Below are 22,195 nucleotides of genomic sequence, written 5' to 3'. Positions count from 1 at the left end.
AAAGTTTCATGTCAATGGCTACAGAGGTTCCTGAAATACAGGGAAGCCGAGTCACTAGATTTAACATTGTCTGTACAGAGTGTTCCAAAGCCCCCTTAAATAGTGCGAAGGTAGCCAAAGACAGTAGCAAAAATGGAAGACCTAAACCACGTCTATTGCTAAACAAAACTGTTTCCAGTGGGGATAAGATTCCTAAGTTAGGACAGGTAACTAACAAACAAACAAACTGATGATACATACAAATTTTTGACTGCTTAGGGTGAGAAGAATTATAAAAGAGGTTTCCAGGATGCCATGAGAGAGTGGGAACAATTACACGAAACAAAGGAGTTAAAGTGTCTTGCTTTAGGATCAAATGAAGAAAATAAAGAACAGCCGATCACCCAAGAATTAGAGGACAGTGACAGTGAACCAAGCAGAAGTACTGATAGTAATAAAGATAGTTAAGTGTTAAGTAGCAGGGAATCTTTTATTTGAAATTTTTTATGATAATAAAGGTAACATGTTATGTAAAGGGAAGATAAATTATGTAAATGAGTTAATAGTGAGGAGGTATCAGGAGAAAGAGGAGTAGTAGGTAGTGAAGAGAATTATGCTGTGTGTCACTTAACTATAACAGAAAATTTTGGTCATCAAGATGACAGTTTCTCCTAGGGAAAGGATTATTCAGGATTTGTTGCATGAGGAAGACAAATTGTTTAATAATAAGGAAATATGGTATTCCTGGAATCCCTGCTTGACAAGGAGGCGAATTCAATGGGATTTCTCAAATATTTTTCAATGGATAGTAGTAGTGATTGTTTCAGGAATTAGAATTGTATATGACACTGGAAAAGTGGCCAAAAGCATCAGGCAAGAAATGTTGTTGACTACTGAATTAGGGGACCAACTACGAGGATGCAAATTATTAGTAATACCTGACCTAAGTGTAGAAGAGCTTTTATAGACAGAATTTTTATGCAATGTTGATTTTGCTGCTGCAAAATTTAGTTTGTGTGTAATCAGAACTTATATGAATGTATTTTCTGGAAAAATATGGGGCCAGAGGAGCATGGTGAACTACACTTTCCTTTGAGATAATTAGCCATCAAGAAGAGATCAAAAAAGGCGGAAAAAAATACTGAAGGTATAAAATGTAGTCGAAGGGATTATGTGGAAGTTTTAAATCAAAACAGTTGGGTATCCTCTAACAAACTTTTTCTGGTCAAATACTGAGTGTAAATTAAAACTGAAAGAACATGCAACTTCCTTCCTTAATCCCTATGCTACCTCATATTCGAAGAAAGAAACTGTAAGGATAGAGTCTGAGAAGATGCTGCAATCAGGAATAATAGAAAGAGCAAATAGTAGGTACACTGACTCCTTAACCCTTTCAGTGCAACAGATGTGCTCTCTGCATTCCTTTCTGAGTGTGGCTTTGTTGTGGTTGTTCTGCTCTTCTCCCCAAATGCTGCTATGAAATACTTGTAAACTGATTTTAAGAAAACTGTTCGGTGACATTTGATGTTCACACATTTTACAGGCTGATGTCTTTGCTTGATAAAGGATTGAATTTCTTTTGGTTACTCATCACAATTACTGTGCTGCATCAAATTAAGTAACACACTGCATTAAATTTTAAAGAGCTTTCAGAAGCAAAAACCCACTGCATAAACTTTGCGTATGGTTGATTTTAGTTCAAACATTGCTGTGGACAAAATGTAAATAAGATATATAAATGGTATTTAAAATTGAGAGCAGAACAACCTCTCTTTTCACTCTTGAGTTATATCCAACCAACAGTCACACGTGATGTGCCCATTTGCATCCCTGTGCATCGGGAATCATGTGGTCATAACAACTGTCATATTGCACAAATGGTTCAAGATATCGAAACGAGGTTTTCTGCAAATGAAAGCATGTAAAGACGCACATATGTGGTACAGCAAACACTCATCTGGAGCAGTGCGAGATCAACAGAACAGCATATGTAAACATGTACACAGTGCTTCAGGAAAACCCAGGGACTGTGTTTAAACATGTCCTCAGCTCCTGGGGAGTGGCAGAGCATGACAAGTTAACTCATCGACAGTACTTAAAGGATTAATAGCAGTTTGGAAAAAGAATGGGGGTGTCATGGTTGTTTTGGATGCAAGAAAATTAAATGAAGTGGTTTTAAGGGAAAGTGAAAACCAGCTGATACTGATGAAATTTTGCAAAAATTAAATGCCTTGAAGTTTCTTATTTCCTGTGATGTAATCTGTGGTTACTGGAACATTGGTTTGGCGGAAGAATCCAGACCATGTACAGCTTTCTTGCATGAAGATAACTGTTACCAATACTGCCTGGTAGCTCTTGGATGAAATTTGTTTGTGTATTTATCAGAATTATGAATGAACCGCTTAATAAGTGACAGTTATGTAGAAGACATCTTGATTGCTATTCCCAATGGGCATGAACACTGTAGAGTTTTAGATGAGGTGCTTGATGGTACTTACGAAAGAGGTATGAAATTGAAACAAAGTCACAGATTCCATAGAAATAAATTTCATTTTTAGGTCATATAATTAATGAAAGAAGGATATAAACTGACCCAGGGACACTGAAGCAATTGCAGAGAGAGAGAGAGAGAGAGAGAGAGAGAGAGAGAGAGAGAGAGAGAGAGAGAGAACTGTCCAATTCGTTTGGATACTATAAAAAATTCATGACTGACCAATTGTCCTTGTTTAGATAATTTGTTAAAGAAAAATGTTGTGTGGAATTGGACAACAGAGTGTCATGAGGCTTTTTAAAATTTAAAGGGAGAATTAGTAAATGGCCATGGTGGTGCATCGAGTAGTCCCCTGTTTGATATGTCAGAGCAATACAACTTTGTGAATGGGGTTCCGAATTACAAGTTATGAAATACTGGCCTGTCCCACCCTTGCAGCATGGAGGTGGGCTCCCACTTACCACTGGATATTCAAGGCCCATTGAGTAACATGCCATAAATTACAACTGGGTACCCATTTCTATTCCTACAATTACAGTGCCATCTGTGGTGAAATGAAAAAGCTACTTCAGACAAAATATATGTAGATTTTGCCATGGAATCTTACTTTGCAGTAAAAAATGGGGGTTTCCACTGAAGATTTCAAAGTTGCCCCCTGCCACCCACACACGGGGTGGGGTGGCGTGTCAAGTATGGTATCGTTGGATACTATGTTTTCTTCATTTTGTGAAATGCACAATTTTACACTTCTGAACATTTAAAGCAAGTTTCTCATCTTTCCACCACTTTGAAACCTTATCAAGATTTGAATGTTTATGCAGCTTCTTCCAGAGAGTACTTCATCTTAGGAAACTATGACCCACAAAGTCGAGGTTACTATTAATAATGTCTGCAAGGTTATTAACACACACATAAACAGTAAGGGTCCCAATATAATTCCTTGGGGCACACCTGAAATTACTTATACATCTGATGATGACTCTTCATCCAAGATAACATACTGAATCCTCCCTACCAAAAAGTCCTCCAACCTGTCACAAATTTTACTCGATACCCCATATGATCATGCTTTTGACAGTAAGCATAGGTGTGGTACCGAGTCAAATTCTTTTTGGAAATCGAGAAATACTGCATCTACCTGACTGTCTTGATCCAAAGCTTTCAGTATGCTGTGTGAGAAAAGTGAGAGTTGGGTTTCACACAATCAATTTTATCGAAATTCATGCTGGTTCCCACTGAGGAGGTAATCCTGTTCAAGATGCCTCACTACGTTTGAGCTCAGAATGATTTTCAAGATTCTAAACAAATCAGTATCAAGGATACTGGATGGTATTCTGAGGAGTACTTCTACTATCCTTCTTATAGACAGATGTGAAATGTGCATTTTTCCAAGAACTGGGCATGGTTTTTTGTTCAAGAGATTTACTATAGATTATAGTTAGAAGAGCAACTAACTCGGCTGCAAAATCTGTATAGAATCTGACAGGGATTCCATCAGGCCCGGAGCTTTGTTCGATTTTAACAATTTCAGCTCTCTCTCAATACCACTGACACTAATACTTATTTCATTCATCTTTTCAGTGGTATGAGAATTAAATTGGAGCAATTCTCTTGGGTTTTCCTTTGTAGAGGAACATCTGAAAACTGAGTTCAGCATTTCAGCTTTCGCTATGCTGCCCTCAATATCAGTTCCTGTCTTATTCACTATGGACTGGACACAAACTTTGGTGCCACCAACACCCTTTACATATGACCAGTCTCTCTTTGGGTTTTGTGAAATATCACTGGACAATGACCTGTTCCCTTGCAACTTCATCTACAACACATGTAGGTGTCGCAGGCCCATTTTGTTTAACAAGTCAATATAACAGCAGCTTTGTCATACTGATGCCTGCACATATGCCTCCTGCCAGCAACCACTGCACCGTAGTTTCTTTGCACTCACTCACTAGTTTCTGGAATTTTATCAAATATCACTGAATACCAAAGTGTGTTATCCATTACAAACACTGTCAGAATGCTAAACTCGAGCAACAAATTTTTCAACCACTGCAGAAATTGTGGGTGGCAGAAATTGTGGGTGGTCCATATCCTCATGGTAGTCACAGGTTTATCCCTGATGGAAAAACTCAAAAGTCCTTCATACACTAAACTGCTACAGCAGTCATTGGAGGCATCATGTATTGATTTCTTGACAGTCAAATGTGTTTCATTCAGCAACTATCTATAGCCTTACACTTTGTTTTACACATATTAAGCAATACTCTCTGTTTCTTTAAAAGTTTCTTCACAGTGACTGTATACCACACAGGTTCCCTACCATTATGAACATTTCTACTGGGCCGTATCTATACAGTGCGTTGTCAACTATTCTTTTAAAATTGAGCCATAGTTCCTCTACATGATCCTGTCCTGTGCTAAAAGTTCCAAGTTCCTCACTGAGATATGACAATACTGATTTTTTACCTAATTTACTGAACGTAAGTTCATAAACGCAGGACAGCTGATACTCCACATAGCAGCAGTCATCAGGCAACAAGCAGAGCCAGATTAATTGTGGCCCATGAAGGTTCTTCAAACAGTTTAGTGTGTGAAGGATTGTTGAGTTTTTCCATCAGGGATAAACCTGTGACTACCATGAGGATATGGACCACCCACAATTTCTGCAGTGGTTTAAAAATTTGTTGCTCGAGTTTAGCATTCTGACAGTGTTTGTAATGGATAACACACTTTGGCATTCAGTGATATTAGATAAAATTCCAGAAACTAGTGAGTGCAAAGAAACTACGGTGCAGTGGTTGCTGGCAGGAGGCACATGTGCAGGCATCAGTATGACAAAGCTGCTGTTATATTGACTTGTTAAACAAAACAGGCCTGCGACACCTACATATGTTGTAGATGAAGTTGCAAGAGAACAGGTCATATGATAATTTGGCCACTGCTTTATCACTGCCATTTCAACCCAACTGAATTGGTTTGGAGTGATGTCAAGAGTTACATTCCAAAAACAACAAGTCTCTTATTACAACAGAAGTGGAAAGGCTGTTTACGTGAAGGTCTCGCTACTACAGATGTCAACTCGTGGGAGAAGAAAGTAGACCATGTTGTATAAGCTTATTAGAGAAGCACAGGATATAGACAGTATTGTAAATGAGAATGAACAGTGAATCATTTCTCTTTATGATGATGATGATGATGATAAGTATTTGTGCTGATTCTGATGACAGTGATGATGGAAAACTGGATGGAATTGTGCCACTGACATCATGAACTGGGGACTGTTCGCGTATCCAGAGTTAATTCTCTTACTCTGTAAAAGGGTATGCAACTGTTCCTTTATTATTTCATTCTATGATTATGGATAGCATATTCCTTGTCACGCTTAGGTTTACATTATTATACACTGTTTCATATATGCAGCTATTACAGTAACAATTTGGAACGACTTCTCATAGACACTGACATTCGCTTTAGGGGTTGTTTATGTCATGGTCCATATACTATCAAATGCATTTTCTCCATAGTTGTTTCTGCACAATGGAGAGGGTGCTTCATGCGTCGATAAACTCTTCGAATCTGAAACCTGATTACAGCACGCTGCTTCTCATGCACCAACAAAGTAAAGTTATACACCATCGTGTTACATGCTACAGTTTCAGAGGCTTACAAATATGTAGACATGAAGAACAAAGGTTTAAAATGTTAATAATGCTTGTCTTATTTAAAAGGCTTTAGGAATTTTCAGATAAAAAATTCAGAGGCATTACTTTCAGCATGCCCTCATTTATAGACAAGGGTTTATTGCCCAGAAGAAAGGATTTGGTGAAACAAAAGCAGAAACATGTTGATAAATTGATTACCCACATGAGAGCGAGTGTCATCATGTTATTAGAAAAATTGCAAGAAAATTCAGGAAACTGTAATATTTAACAACTTTTATGGGGGATAGCAAAGAAAAGGTTAGCTGGATATGATAGGTCCCAAAGAGTACCAGCTGAGGGTTTAATGCATACAGTTAGTTATTCCTAATGTAACAAAACAATTTCTGTGGATTTGCTGGGGCCATTGAGCACTTGAACTGGAGGTTGTTAAGTTATTTTTGCAATTCTGGCAATCTTTTAAAAACATGTAAAACTTTACCATATAAAGAAGGCCAACATTAAAACTATTGTAAAAATGTCAGAAACATTATTTTCACAATTTGGAAGTATCTAAATCACTTCTGTCAGACAATGGGCCTCAATTTATTTCTGGGAGATTTACGCAATGTATGGGTATATACAAAATTAACCACGTAAAAATTTCCACCAATCTTCCCCAAGGACATATGAGCAAAAAGACCATGAAAGAAATCAACAGATTGTGCGGAACACATTGTTCACAAAAAACTCTCTGCTATGGCTATTCATACACAGAGTTTTGAGACCGTAATTACCAACTTGTGAAATGAGCCTACTGGATTTGCTCCATGTGAACTATTGTCTGGGGAAAGATCTACCAACATTATTAAGGAAGAAGTTGAGTTTCCCACTTTAAGTGAAATAGTTCAAGATAAAAAGACTGGCTAAGCAAAAGAACTGATGAAGCAAAAGAACTGATGAAGCAAAAAGCTTTGGGGAGGGGGGCATGACAATAGTATGAAACCAACCAGTTTCAAAATAGGGGATTGTAAAAACAGAAGATAAATCCAGCCAGTAAATGAAGAGGTATCAAAATCCTACATGAGTATCATAGTTCATTTAAGGTACTCAAGAAATGCTTATGACAACGTATATGAACTAGCTGATGCTAAAGCTAATAAAATATTTGACTTAAAAAACTGATTTTAAACTACACACCTTGTCTGCAAAATGCCTGATATTTCACTGACCCGACCCTGAAGTATTTTTGAACTAGGTAAACATTCACATTGCCAGGAGAATTGGAAATAGTTTGGAAAATTAATAAAGTAAAAAACTATGAGCTAGCTGCACTTTAGTGTACACACTATTTGGCTAATATAGCCCTGCCCAGCTAGATGATTTCAGTTTTCCTTTCTTGAATCACTCGTCTCCAGCTAGCCTAACCATAGGTTATAAGGAGAAAGTAAACATCATCTACTAGGTTCAATCCTTATATATGTAAAACAGCTTATTTCAATGAGTGAATTTTTATTTCTTAATGTACACTACAAGCATACGAGTGCATCGAAGCAAATGTCATTTCAGTACTGCATTAACAAAATTTTAAAAGAATGTTTTGTCCATATTTTTATTTAGTAATGTTGAAAAAGTTGTGTCAATGTTTTCATGTTAAATGGTTGGTAATTTATGATGTAATAAGCAATTAATTTAATAGTAGTAGATGGGAAATGTTTAGGAGCAATGGAACCATTTCCACCTTCATAAAAATCCAAGTGTAAATTTAAAGTAATTTGTTTAAATTAAAGTAAAACTAATGCCTGTTTGGTATAGTAATGTACCATTTCATGAAGAGATGTCACTATATTCTCTTCAGTTTACAGCAAATTATGTCATGATGAAATAAATAATGTTGCCTACAGTAATGGTTATAGTAAAGAAATATTTGTCATGAGGAAACCTTCCAGGCATACAGAGAGCAAAATGAGTTATTTAAAGTAAGACAATATCCTCATTTAAAATGCTGAAGTGAATAAAATGATGTTTTATCTGTTTATTATGAAAAGAAAAGACTTGGTAATTATTTTGTGGTGTGTTGCTGTGGAGTGACATTTAGTAGCATGTTTTTTTAAAGAGGTAGCGCAGACATATTTATGAATAATAATTATGTTAAGGAGGAAGACACGATTCAGCGACAATAAGAAGTAATAATGAATTGACAGTATAAAATGAAATAATAAACTGAAAGTATAATGAGGAATTTGAAGCGAAGAGAGATGTGTAAATAAGGTGGTAATAAGGTAATTGTGTGAAGCAATGACAATTAAGAATCCTGTCTTTGCAGCTGTTTAATTTTGCAAATGCATTACAACTGTCAACCAGGTCATATGGGAAGGATTTAATGAGAAAATAGACACAAGCAAATAAATCTATCTACGTACAAGCAAATACGTTTCTGTTACTGTTATAAAACACCAGTACGATGGAAGGCAACTTTTGAGTAATAGCTATGCATGTACCTGCCTTTTGCCTAAAGGGATCGGCAACCCTTCAGACACTGAAGCATCAAAGGTTGCCTATGAACAAGGCGTTGCCTCCCAGACTGCGATCACAACAAGGATGACAGACGACAGGATAAGCACCACCAGAGGCCCCCTGTGCCACGGACCTATTTCCTCCACCGTGTCATGAGTGCAGAACTGGATCGGCACGAATTCCTCCACATCGCAGCTCTATAGCGCACCGCAAGCCAACTCATCAGCACTTTGCTCCACCGGAGCTCTGGGCCAATTCATGCACCAGCTCTTGGCAGCTCATCCGTCCGAGCCCGATCAGAAGCCACTGCAGCAGGACCTATGACTTTCCAGCGATATCCATACCTGTCGGCCAATTACACCGAATGCTCAACCTCTGTCTTTAGGGATTATCAGTGGCTTAGTCCTCATGTTCTACTACATTTATTCGCTGTGTGTTCCAAGAGTATGCCTGTTAGTGTCTGAGAAGTTGTATTATTTTTTATTGAAAAGGGTTTTCCTTTGTAATTAAATCTCTCTACCCTGGTCATAATAAACCCTTGTTCTTGTTTACCTGTGTCTTATTACTTCTTACTGTGCATCTCCCTGTGGGAGATATAGCAATGTACATATGTTGTGGCATTGTAAGTAAGAAGTAGAATGAAATCACAACTTACTGAACAACTAATTAAATACACACTACTGCATTTGTTTTATGTTTAGAATAATATGATGCTTAACTGATCCACAAAAAAAGAACCAGATATATTTGTTTCTATTTAAGTAAAGTCTAGTAATAATGCATCCAGATAGAAGTATTGATACTCAACGAGTCTCAATACAGTATGTGTGTTATTCTAGTACGTGTGTTGTTTTAACAGGAATAAACAACAATAAAATCATAAAATTTTGAAGCAAAAAGTAAAAGATTAAAAATTTCATTAAATTTTATTTCCAGACAGTTACATAATTTGATTTCAGTGCGAGACTATTTGAATAACTGATGCAGCTCCATCCACTTATGTTAGGATACGTACTTCTGAACTGAAAAATATACGTAATATTCCGTGTATGGAAATGTTGCTAGGCACAACCAAAGTTGAGAACAATAGTGATTGGGAGAGTGAGTGGACTCCATGAGATGTGCACAGTGAGTTTGAAACAAGAGAGACTTTTGTTTCTCTCAACAGCTAAATGATTAATTGAACTACACTCCTGGAAATTGAAATAAGAACACCGTGAATTCATTGTCCCAGGAAGGGGAAACTTTATTGACACATTCCTGGGGTCAGATACATCACATGATCACACTGACAGAACCACAGGCACATAGACACAGGCAACAGAGCATGCACAATGTCGGCACTAGTACAGTGTATATCCACCTTTCGCAGCAATGCAGGCTGCTATTCTCCCATGGAGACGATCGTAGAGATGCTGGATGTAGTCCTGTGGAACGGCTTGCCATGCCATTTCCACCTGGCGCCTCAGTTGGACCAGCGTTCGTGCTGGACGTGCAGACCGCGTGAGACGACGCTTCATCCAGTCCCAAACATGCTCAATGGGGGACAGATCCGGAGATCTTGCTGGCCAGGGTAGTTGACTTACACCTTCTAGAGCACGTTGGGTGGCACGGGATACATGCGGACGTGCATTGTCCTGTTGGAACAGCAAGTTCCCTTGCCGGTCTAGGAATGGTAGAACGATGGGTTCGATGACGGTTTGGATGTACCGTGCACTATTCAGTGTCCCCTCGACGATCACCAGTGGTGTACGGCCAGTGTAGGAGATCGCTCCCCACACCATGATGCCGGGTGTTGGCCCTGTGTGCCTCGGTCGTATGCAGTCCTGATTGTGGCGCTCACCTGCACGGCGCCAAACACGCATACGACCATCATTGGCACCAAGGCAGAAGCGACTCTCATCGCTGAAGACGACACGTCTCCATTCGTCCCTCCATTCACGCCTGTCGCGACACCACTGGAGGCGGGCTGCACGATGTTGGGGCGTGAGCGGAAGACGGCCTAACGGTGTGCGGGACCGTAGCCCAGCTTCATGGAGACGGTTGCGAATGGTCCTCGCCGATACCCCAGGAGCAACAGTGTCCCTAATTTGCTGGGAAGTGGCGGTGCGGTCCCCTACGGCACTGCGTAGGATCCTACGGTCTTGGCATGCATCCGTGCGTCGCTGCGGTCCGGTCCCAGGTCGACGGGCACGTGCACCTTCCGCCGACCACTGGCGACAACATCGATGTACTGTGGAGACCTCACGCCCCACGTGTTGAGCAATTCGGCGGTACGTCCACCCGGCCTCCCGCATGCCCACTATACGCCCTCACTCAAAGTCCGTCAACTGCACATACGGTTCACGTCCATGCTGTCGCGGCATGCTACCAGTGTTAAAGACTGCGATGGAGCTCCGTATGCCACGGCAAACTGGCTGACACTGACGGCGGCGGTGCACGAATGCTGCGCAGCTAGCGCCATTCGACGGCCAACACCGCGCTTCCTGGTGTGTCCGCTGTGCCGTGCGTGTGATCATTGCTTGTACAGCCTTCTCGCAGTGTCCGGAGCAAGTATGGTGGGTCTGACACACCGGTGTCAATGTGTTCTTTTTTCCATTTCCAGGAGTGTATTTTAACTTTGGATTATGAGAAAACTTCTTAAAATAAAAAACAAAGCTACTAAATGAGTGAAAAATTTAAAGTTTGTGCAATTAAGGAAAAAACTGTTCCATATACTGAAAGATTGCAGAGTTCTGAAATTCTTTTTTATTACTATATGATTTTTTATTTCAAAAATTTATATTTGTTGTAACTCAAAATCAATGGCCATTGAAAGTTCCAGTAGTACATGTGTTCGCAACATTTCAAGGTCAAAATGATTTAATTTTGCTCGATTTTTGAAATGTTTATAAAAATGACGTGCGACTATTTCTCTGGCAGTGAGTTATCCAGCCAGCTATTTCATTTCTCAGTACCTGTCTGTATAATTTGATTTTGAGGGATTGTGGAGTGGGAGGACGAGACAACAATGACATAACATAGCAAGCTGGAACCACCCCAGCTCCTGTGATTACACTACTGTTATTAATTAATTTTTTCCTACTCTAATTTTTCAGTTTTCATTTAGTTGTCTATGCAGTACATACATAGTGCTTGCCTCAGTCTTACAAATCATAAATCAGACGGTGCTTCTTGTAGGTTTATTATTCAGATTATAGTTTTCAATGCACAGATCCAAACAGCACATTTAGTGCTGTTTGAAACTATGTTGATTAAAAGTAGTTGATAAATGAAATTATTACTACTGCTTGTCATAACAGATATGGACTGAGCTACTAGTAGTGTTGGAAATATCAACAGCACTCATTACACTGAGTTCACAGTGGCAATAACAATGGTCATCAGACACGGATAGAATGTGCTTGGAGATGAGTGCTACAATGTGGTTCTTGCTACTAAAAATATGTTGAATGCATGTGAATGAACTAGACCTGTCTCAAAAACAATGTGATAAGTATCAGTACTGTACACACTGTCTTAAGTTACTGGAATTACCAGACAAATTTTACGAATATACGAGATGAAGGGAGAAACATTCTGTTACTCGAGATGATTTGTAGTGACCTTGAAAAGAATTCAATGACTGTCATTCAGCATACTTGTGAAAGACACACAAAGTCTCGAATAAGATATTCTGAACACCTAAAGCACTGAAAAGTGGAAAAACATACACCATGTTTGCAAACCAAAAATTCATCTGCGGTTTAGATTTAGAGGCAAAGTCTAAAAACATTCTGAAAAATGCCATTAGAAGCCCCCATAAATAATTTTCTTTTGCACAGAAGTGATTGTCCTAGTGTTTGGAGTATTGAATGTTAATTTTCTTTTATCATGGGGGAAAATCATATTTAATATTGCTGATCTATGAATTTAGCAGTTTTTCAAATATCCATACCAATAAAAATAAATCTCTTTACATACAGACCAGCAATATGGACATTTTTACGAAAATTGTAGACTTAGCACGCATGGTATGTGAATTTTTACAGTTCAACAGCTCCACCTCTATTTGAGAGTTGTTGGCACATGTGCACCTAATATTAGTGACGTAACAACAAATACCAACTGTCTTCAGGTCTATGGTTCAAGTATGTAGTGCGGTGAGACTCATCTGTGACATCACTGCTCACAGCTCATCTGCATTTAGTTCCTAATTACGGCCACCTGTATTCTAGATGGCCATGCTCTTCACCAAATTATTTCCTTTAAAACAAGTGTGATATTCTGTCGGGCCAAAATGTAGCTTTCTTGGATGTAAACACTGTATCTCACTGAAAGGAAAAAAAATGCTTCAGATGACATTCAAGTGATGTAGAAAGACTGACGTACAACTCGAACATGTGTTGAGGTGTCATCTGTCCACATCTTAGTGGCCCCAGCAGCCCTACTTCTTCTCGGAAAATTTCTATAGATACCGTCTATTCTCACTGCTGTTGGTGTTTGTGTTGTAACAGCAATTTTAAGTGTCAAAAAGACAAATTTAATTCCATGCAAATTATTACAATTTAGTACCACTCTCTGGAAAACCCTGAGAGGTGAGGCAACTTTATACTTTAAGTGATGAGCCATTTTTTCTCCCCCGCCAAGTCTCATTTCTGGGATGGCTTGCATTCAACGTCGGCTTCAATTTGGGTAAATACTGTAATTACATGTCGGTAGCCTGTATTTGCACACTAAGTGTATGTTGTGCCTTGCTAATACACATATCAACAAAAGTTTTGCATCACCTTGGTTCCGAGAGTTCCAGAACCTGTACAGAAAATTGGAATAGAGATCAACATAAACATCATTTCTGCCATTTCTATTGCTCATGAAAACCACACATTGCATGCTGTACCACCATACAGCAAGACCTTCAGAGATGGTGGTCCAGATTGCTGTACACACCGGTTCCTTTAATACCCAGTAGCATGTCCTCTTGTATTGATGCATGCCTGTATTCATCGTGGCATACAATCCACAAGTTCATCAAGGCGCTGCTAGTCCAGATTGTCCCACTCTTCAACGGCCATTCAGCGTAGATCCCTCAGAGTGGTTGGAGGGTCACATCATCCCAGGCATGCGATAGGGTTCATGTCTGGAGAACATGCTGGTCACTTTAGTCGAGTGATGTCGTTATCCTGATGGAAGTCATTCATAAGATGTGCACAGTGGAGGCATGAATTGTCATCCATAAAGACGAATGCCTCACCAATATGCTGCCAATATGGTTGCACTATCGGTCAGAGGATAGCATTCACACATTGTACAGCCGTTACGGCACCTTCCATGACCACCAGCGGCGTACGTTGGCCCCACATAATGCCACCCCAAACAGCAGGGAACCTCCACCTTGCAGCACTCACTGGACAGTGTGTCTAAGGCATTCAGCTTGACTGGGTTGCCTCCAAACACGTCTCCAACAATTGTGTGGTTGAACGCATATGCGACACTCATCAGTGAAAAGAAGGTGATGCCAATCCTCAGCGGTCCTTTCGGCATGTTGTTGGGCCCATCTGTACCGCGCTGCATGGTGTCGTGGTTGCAAATATTTCCCTCACCATGGATATCGGGAGTGAAGTTGCGCGTCATGCACCCTATTGCACACAGTATGCATCATAACACGACGTCCTGTGGCTGCATGAAAAGCATTATTCAACATGGTGGCATTGCTGTCAGGGTTACTCCGAGCCATAATCCGTAAGTAGTGGTCATCTAATGCAGTAGTAGCCCTTGGGCGGCCTGAGCGATGCATTTCATCGACAGTTCCTGTCTCTCTGTATCTCCTCCATGTTCAAACAACATGGCGGTGGTTCACTCCGAGATGTCCGGACACATCCCTTGTTGGGAGCCCTTCCTGGCACAAAGTAACAATGGGGAGATGATCGAACCGCGGTATTGACCATCTAGGCATGGTTGAACTACAGACAACACAAGCTGTGTACCTCCTTCCTGGTGGAATGAATGGAACTGATTGGCTGTCGGACCCCCTCCAACTAACAGGCGCTGCCCATGCATGGTTGTTTAAATCTTTGGGTGGGTTTAGTGACATCTCTGAACAGTCAAAGGTACTGTGTCTGTGACACAATATCCACAGTCAATGTCTATCTATCTTCAGGAGTTCTGGGAACTGGGGTGATGCAAAACTTTTTTGGTGTGTGTGTGTGTGTGTGTGTGTGTGTGTTTTTTGAATTAATGACTGGTATTAACTTCTAAGAGTTGTTCTGTCGAGTTAATGTATGAATAATTTTGACTAGTTGTACATGGTGTCAAAGTGATTCTTCATGTATTTGTGTTGCGTATCAAGAGAAATTACCTAAGTAACTGAAGCCACTGTAATAATGTTATGGTTGTGTCATAACTCAATGTCACAAGGGTAAGTATTACAGTTAAGAAGCCTGCCTATTAAAATCATTGTTTGCGAGAACTGGATCCGGTCATTGCTTTGTATATACTGCCAATAAATGTCGGAAAAGCCACATTAATTAAAATGTTGTATAGTGTACATTATGGGAATATTTCCCATAACACCAATTTTACAGCAATTCAGTGTACATTTGTCAATGGCACATTGAGGATGTAATAATGTTTTGGCAGGAAAATCACCTCTCCCAGTGAAGGGTACTGCGTGGCTAGAGTAGATAGGCGACGATGACAAATCAATGTTGATGCATACGTACAATCATAGTGGTACAAGAAGCAGAGCAATGTGGAAGAGTGGCTCATGGTAGCTCTGTAGTGATTAGACTTGTCAATTAACAAGTGAGCTGGCAACTCCAGCTATGTTTGGCTAGCACTGAGTTGATGATAGCAGCGTCAATAACATGTTTCTTCTTTGTAACTAATTGCGTAGGCTAGTACTTTCCACCTGTCATGCAATTTTGGAGGTACGAGCATTTGTCAGGTAGTTATTTGAGCAAAACAAATTACTACCTAACCTAATTACCAAATACTTTGAGTCTTGTCTAATGTAAGTGCCACAACAATTACAACTGCAACCAAAACACCATCACAGTTCACATTTCTTGAAAATAATGAAATACCTGGTTTCTTTTCCCACGACCAGGGACTCCAAAATGTCTACTGGATGCACGCGTCTGGAAAGTAGGTGGACGGCCATTGAGTGAGTTCATATGATATCCCTGCATGTTGTTCCCCTGTCGGTATGCTTTCGGGCCACCCACAGAAGTGACCTAAATTAGTGTACATCAAGAACAGTTTCTATAATTAAGAAGCATCCTTGAATATTTTTCAGGTGAACTTATAGTACTTCAAATACACACAAATACAATATAAAGCAAGTTAATATTCCTTTTAATCAAAGTTTCCATACACTTTCCTAAGCAAATTCATAGCTATCACTTAACTCTTAAGAATTTCCTTACTTTAGATCTATGGAACAATGCACCAGTTGTTTATGTAACTGTACACTCAACTGTATTTATGAAATATTAATCTTAATGAAAAGGGTTAGAAAACTCCATGCTTTTATCACTCTCAGCATTAGGTAACACTTTTGAAAGTTGTGGGAAATAAAAGTATTTCACTAAAAAAATGTGGTTTAACTTACTAATTAGGTATTATTTTTAATAATTTTTTTCACATAACAGAAACTATAAGTCAAAAAAGTCATGTATCTCTATATTTAGAAAAAGTGGTGGGGAAAAGGGAGAGGAGGTGGGTGGAGATGGATGGTGGTGAGGGTATACAGAAGTGCTCCTACAACAGAGAAATTTTGGAAACCAGAAGTTCAATATTTTCTTATGCTTCATAAATTCCGTTAACACACAAATGACTGAACAAACCATAGTCTTCCCTCCTCAGTCTGTTACACCTTGTAATGAAAATATACTATTCAGCACAAATATCTTATACAAACGGACCAATTATTGAAAATTTCATTACCTGTGGCGGAACAACACGGCCACCGCTTGGCCTGTGGGGTGGAAAGGAACCAGTTGCTTGTGGAACACCACGTGTCCCATAATTAGGTCCCCAGCTGCCTACCACCACTCCTGCTATCTCCAATTGACCACCTCTACTAGGCACTGTACGGCGGAAAAGCCCACGTGGTGCATAAACACGCTCAGGAACATTTATTGCATTCATTGCTCGAACTGGTGGTGGTATAACTCCAGGTGGGGATGCTATGTTAGGTGGTAGACGAACCCTCATACCTTTCATGAAGTTTAATGTAATTATTACCAACAACAGTTATGCAATTAAGCAAAGAAATTATGCTACCATCATAATAATATTGTTACATGACTAAAATTATACTGTCAGATCTCTATTACACACCTGATAGTTGTGTCTGCACAGATGCTATACAATAGTCTATATCAAGGCCTTCTAATATTGCTTGGCGCATACGTTCTACTTTCAAAACATATTCATATCGATGTTCACATAAATCGAGAAGGCTTTTAGCTGTAGAAGTTCTCGCAAGTTTGTGATGAAAGAGTTTTCCATCAAAAAATAACCATGGGCAACACATCAACCAAGGTATTGGTGCTCCACAAGCATCGTTAGCCAACAGCGCTGTTTCGACCCCCTGCATGAAAAGTGCTGCCAGTTGGACTCCTCTACTTGTAACCATCGGCAACTGTTTTCAGAAACAGAAAGAGAAAATTGAAATATAAGAGACTTAAAACTACAAGATTAAGCTTTCTTAATGAAAAGAGAACTTTTTTAATCCACCACGAATTCAAGGAATGGCTTATACACAATGGTTATGAAGACACAACTATGTATCTTGCTAATAGCTGCTAAATTGCAGTGGGTCTATACTAGAGATATCTTTTATTGTAAGTGTACTGAGCATCACACTATTATGATTAAAAAGATACCTATGCTGTTACACTATGAGCTTATGAATACATGCCTAAGTTTTCATTAGTGTGAACACTGGTTACAATAAAACAATACCTGTAGTTCCTGCAGTTGGTGTGCATTCATAAGGGCAGGTGAAAATGCTTGTGCAATGAAGACATCCAATTCAATTTTATGCAACAAAATTTTTTCTGGGTGAGACATAATAAATCTGGAAAGAAGAAATATGCACTGTTAGGAAAATATTTATATAAAGAACATATAGCTCAAATAAAATTACTTTATGAACACAGATTGTAGTAGCAGGGGGCAGTGTTGCCAGTGCGCAGCAAGCCAAGCTTGAGTAAGCTCAGTTTGTACCTGCAATACAGGCAACACAGACAGCATGTGGAGCTCAAAACAATACCTACAATTGTCTGGTGGCTGGCCTCTACCACTCGAATCACTGAAATGTGAGTCACGGGTTATTTTAATTCAGGTATAACTGAAATATTTTCCATTCTAGGCATTGGAAAGTTTTAAGACCTAGTTACCAAATAAAAATATAATTACAGCCGAACATGATTTATTCATACCTCTAATCTGCGCAATTCTTATTTATACATTAAGTTTTGTCAGCCCCAGAAAAATATAATTTAAAAATGTACTAATTAAACCTTGTATATATACACAATGCAGTTCTACTTAATTTGCTGCTACATATAACAAATTCTGCATAACTGTAATGAGCAATGTTGTTTGAAAAGAAGACCTTTAATATTTTCTTTAACTTTGTTGATGTAGGCACATAGAGCGAGAGGGTGGCGCCGCGAAGACAAGGGACAAAGACATGGAAACAGACACTCCTTGCACTGTTATTTTCATATGTGAATTTCCTTCTTGGTAACAACTGACAAGTTAAAAAGTTGCCAGCTGACACTTATTGTTGAACAGTGGTTCTATTTCAGTTGTTTTTAATCAGCCATGGAGAACAGAAAAAGGAACAGTTACCCACCAGATCAGAAAGCAATTTCATATGAGAGATGGATGCTAATCCATACAATACAAAATCTGAAATTGCTTCGGATTTAGAAACTACCTGTACCACACTATGTACAGTCATAAGAAGAAGAAACAGTATCCTGGGTGAGATTTTAAAATTGGGTGCAAAAATCAACAAAATACAGCCATCAGCAAGAAGGGAAATATGTAGATTTGGAAAAGGAAATTTTTAAAAGGTTCCAGCAAAAACAGGCTGTAGCTCTACTGATCATAAGGGACATGCTAGAAGCAAAGGTGAAAGATTTAGCTACTTCCTTTCTCAGGGAGGTAAGGGGCACATAGTTTGAGAAGTTTGAAAAGGAGTGGCAGATCACTTTGATCGACAAAAACAAGTGCCCACCTGTTGCGAGGCCTCTCAGCTCCATCCTGGGGTCTGAAAAGCCTGCCCCTCCTTTTTAACTCTCCTAAACTTATCAGCACTTCCTAATAGTTCTGTAAGTTAGGAGATGATTTCCACTTTTAAATATGTCTATTCAGAGCAGGGGAATTTCATTTCATGAAGGTAAGCACTGGACAGCCATTCCATCACACTGCAATTTTATAGTTTCCTCAAGTGATTTTTCTTTTTGGTATATTTAATTAATTTACTGAGGGATCCAAATAGGACAAGCCCTACTGGAGTGGAAGTGCTTTGTTTTTCTATATATTATAACAGCCAGTCAGTTCTAAGTGACAAGGAATCTGATTGCTTTCTCCTCATATTTTTCTAACTGCACCTGTTACTTCAATACCTGCTTTAGCCTCTAGAGTTGTGACCCATGCATATTTGGAGTATGCGTAAATTACTGTTAATAAATATTGATATCCAGAACCAGATGAAGGTTGTTAATGCCTTTTGGAACAGATGAGAAAGACCCAGCGCTCTCAAGATCACAGATAATTCAGCATCGAAGATACTGACATCTGGTGGCAACCAAATCCAGAGGACACAATCAGGGGAGACAACACAGCAGCCAACAGAATAACCCGCTTAGACCCATCTGTGGAAACATCTACAAAGATGTGGTGCTCATTTATAATGTCAACGCTTCATGTGGATCCCAAAGGGCCTCATTGTGCATCGATGATTGGTCAAGAGGCATTCCATAGCTGAACGAGCAACAGTATGGTACGTTGGGGATGTGGGAGTGGCAATGAACCTACATGCCTGATGCACCATAAGAAGTTGCCACCAAATGGTAATTCGCAGTTCACCAACCTTAGCACAGTGGCCAGCCTGATCCCCTCATGACATATACTGTCAATGATCTTCAGATGAGAAGGCCTCACTGACCTGTACGCTGTGCACCCACAGTCCAGCTGCGATCGCTCAAAGGCCCTTTAAAACTGGAGCAGTCATGCCCTGTCTGTTCCCCAAAATCCATGGATAAGACATTTTAAGATGTTCAGTGCCTTCAGGTCCTTTAGGTGTGATGAAATGAGGCCCACAAACCTCAGAGTGTTTAGAAGGAAGAATGGTCAAAATTCAGAAAAATTAAAAATACGACGAGAACAATTAAGATGAACACACATTCACTTCTCTGCAGGGAAAGTAAAACCAGTCTTTGCAGCCTACTCCTCCAACATCTTCACTGTTAAGTTGCAACAGACGACTCGCTACTGCGGTATTGGAGGAACAGCAGAAGACTGCAAAATCAACCACAAATAAGAAGTATATGACAGAACTCCTTACTATGGACATTATACTGTTAATGGCTATAGCAAAGAGAGTGACACTTACGACACTGCCCTGCTGAACACCATTCTACTGCACAAAACTATCTGACAGCATGTCACAGACACTCTACCTAAAAGGTGTCCTGAGAGGAAGGACCGAATGAAGATGATGTGGTGGCCATGGAAGCCCCATTTGTGTAGTTGACTGAGAATACTGTGCCTCCAAATAGTGTTGTATGCCGTACTAGTGTCACAAAAAATACTTCTAGCAATGCCTATTACATAGGGAAGCCTTCTGGATTTCTGCCTATAACAGGGTCAGATTGTCGACAGTTGATGGATATCTCCCGAATCCACACTGAGAGAAGCTAATGAGCTCCCTGATCTCTAATATCCACACCAGACTACGGTTGATCACACACTCTAAGGATCTTCCTACAAAGCTAATTAAGACAACACTCTCGATAACTACTGGGACATGTTCAGTCCTTTCCTGGTTTGAGGAGAGGTATCAAAACTCTCTCTTGCCACAGGTCAGGTTATTGGCCTGTCAGCTGCAAGGGCTTAAAACATTGTAAGACGATTTCCTTCATTGCCGCAACATGCTGTACTGGATTTGGTCATGACCGGGTGCAGTATCAAGAGTCTCAGAGAATGACAAATCCAGCTCCCACATGGAGAATGAGGAGACATCATACTCTGAATAAGTCGATCCGAAGTGCAACTCAACCTTCTACATGGTGTAATGGTAACGACAGAACAATGTATCCTGGCTGGCAGTAACAGTGTCCAGGAACACTTGGCATGACTTTTTCTAACTCCCCCGATAATGTGTCATGCCTTGGCCCACAACAATCAAAGGTTTGCTGCTGTTGGTTGATTGAATTAATGGTTAAATGGACCAAACTACGATGTTATCTGTTCCTCCTACTGGGAGCAGGCAAGTCAACAAAACTACATACCAAAGAACGGCCTAGTGCATGAAACCCCGAGGAAAGAAAACCCTAACATATACCGAAGGTCAAAAAAGCCTAGAGAAAGGAGTAAGGAAGAAGAAAAGGAGTAAGGAAGAAGAAAAGGAGTAAGGAAGAAGAAAAGGAGTAAGGAAGAAGAAAAGGAGTAAGGAAGAAGAAAAGGAGTAAGGAAGAAGAAAAAGAGGTAAGGAAGAAAGGTGGGCATGGTGCCCAGTCCAGGGAGCAGTAAGAGGCCCCCAAAGGCAGAAAGTGTGATGGGGAACATATCCCCCGCCACTCAGCAGAGGCCCCTACCCAAAAACACCCAGAAAATTTATGTAATGAAATCCAAATTGCTGCTATAGAAGTTAACTGTTTTATTGTGATTGATACATTTTGAGTAGATTGCCATCTTCAGACTGTTTTTGAAAGTTATCTATTATTTATATTTTATTTTATTACAATGTTAGTTATTGTATTTTCAGATATATACATTTTGTACTTACATCCATATATCATTAGTGTTAACTGTCACTCTGTATTCTATTATAGTGCGGTGTAATAGAATACAGAGTGACACTGACCACTGATAATATATGATGTAAGTACAAAATTTGTGTATCTGAAAATACAATAACTTAACATTATAATAAAATACAATATAAATATTATGTGACTTTCACAGATGGTCTAAAGATGGCAATCCAGCCAAATGTATCCATCACAATAAAATATTAAACTCCTATAACAGCAATTTGGATTTCATTACATATGTCTGTATGAGGTATCTTCAACACTGCAGGCCCACTGCATCATAAATTATACCCAGGAAAGACTAGCAATACAGCAGGATGGGAGAAGCACAAGAAAACAGCAGAAGAATACCACGTCAAACAAAACACACGAGGAGAAGGAGAAGAGGATATGAGCATGTAGGGCGTGGGCTGGTGTGGGCCTCAAAGTCCAGACAGCTGCTGCCCATTCAGGCAGAGGAGGTGACAGTGGGTCCTGCCAACCCCTTAATGGGCTGACAAGGCTGAGGCACCCTCCTTTACAGAGAGTGGTTA

At 39.7% G+C, this 22,195-nt stretch overlaps 1 protein-coding gene across 2 annotated transcripts in view; it reads right to left on the bottom strand.

Moving 5' to 3' along the window:
* The window catches only part of LOC126248241 (constitutive coactivator of PPAR-gamma-like protein 1 homolog), a 240,238-nt gene that overhangs the window by 21,455 nt on the left and 196,588 nt on the right, over positions 1-22,195 (bottom strand). For both annotated transcript variants that reach the window (XM_049949081.1, XM_049949080.1), the window contains exons 15-18: positions 17,575-17,689; positions 16,948-17,251; positions 16,552-16,823; positions 15,690-15,839 (exon numbers count right to left, since the gene is read on the bottom strand). In XM_049949081.1, coding sequence (XP_049805038.1) covers positions 15,690-15,839; positions 16,552-16,823; positions 16,948-17,251; positions 17,575-17,689 — 841 coding nt within the window. The remainder of the gene's footprint in view (positions 1-15,689; positions 15,840-16,551; positions 16,824-16,947; positions 17,252-17,574; positions 17,690-22,195) is intronic.

Source organism: Schistocerca nitens, chromosome 3 (assembly GCF_023898315.1).
Source record: "Schistocerca nitens isolate TAMUIC-IGC-003100 chromosome 3, iqSchNite1.1, whole genome shotgun sequence".
NCBI classification, from domain to species: Eukaryota; Metazoa; Arthropoda; class Insecta; order Orthoptera; family Acrididae; genus Schistocerca; species Schistocerca nitens.
Note: the sequence above shows the minus strand (reverse complement) of the source record. Positions and strands in the feature narration are given on the sequence as shown.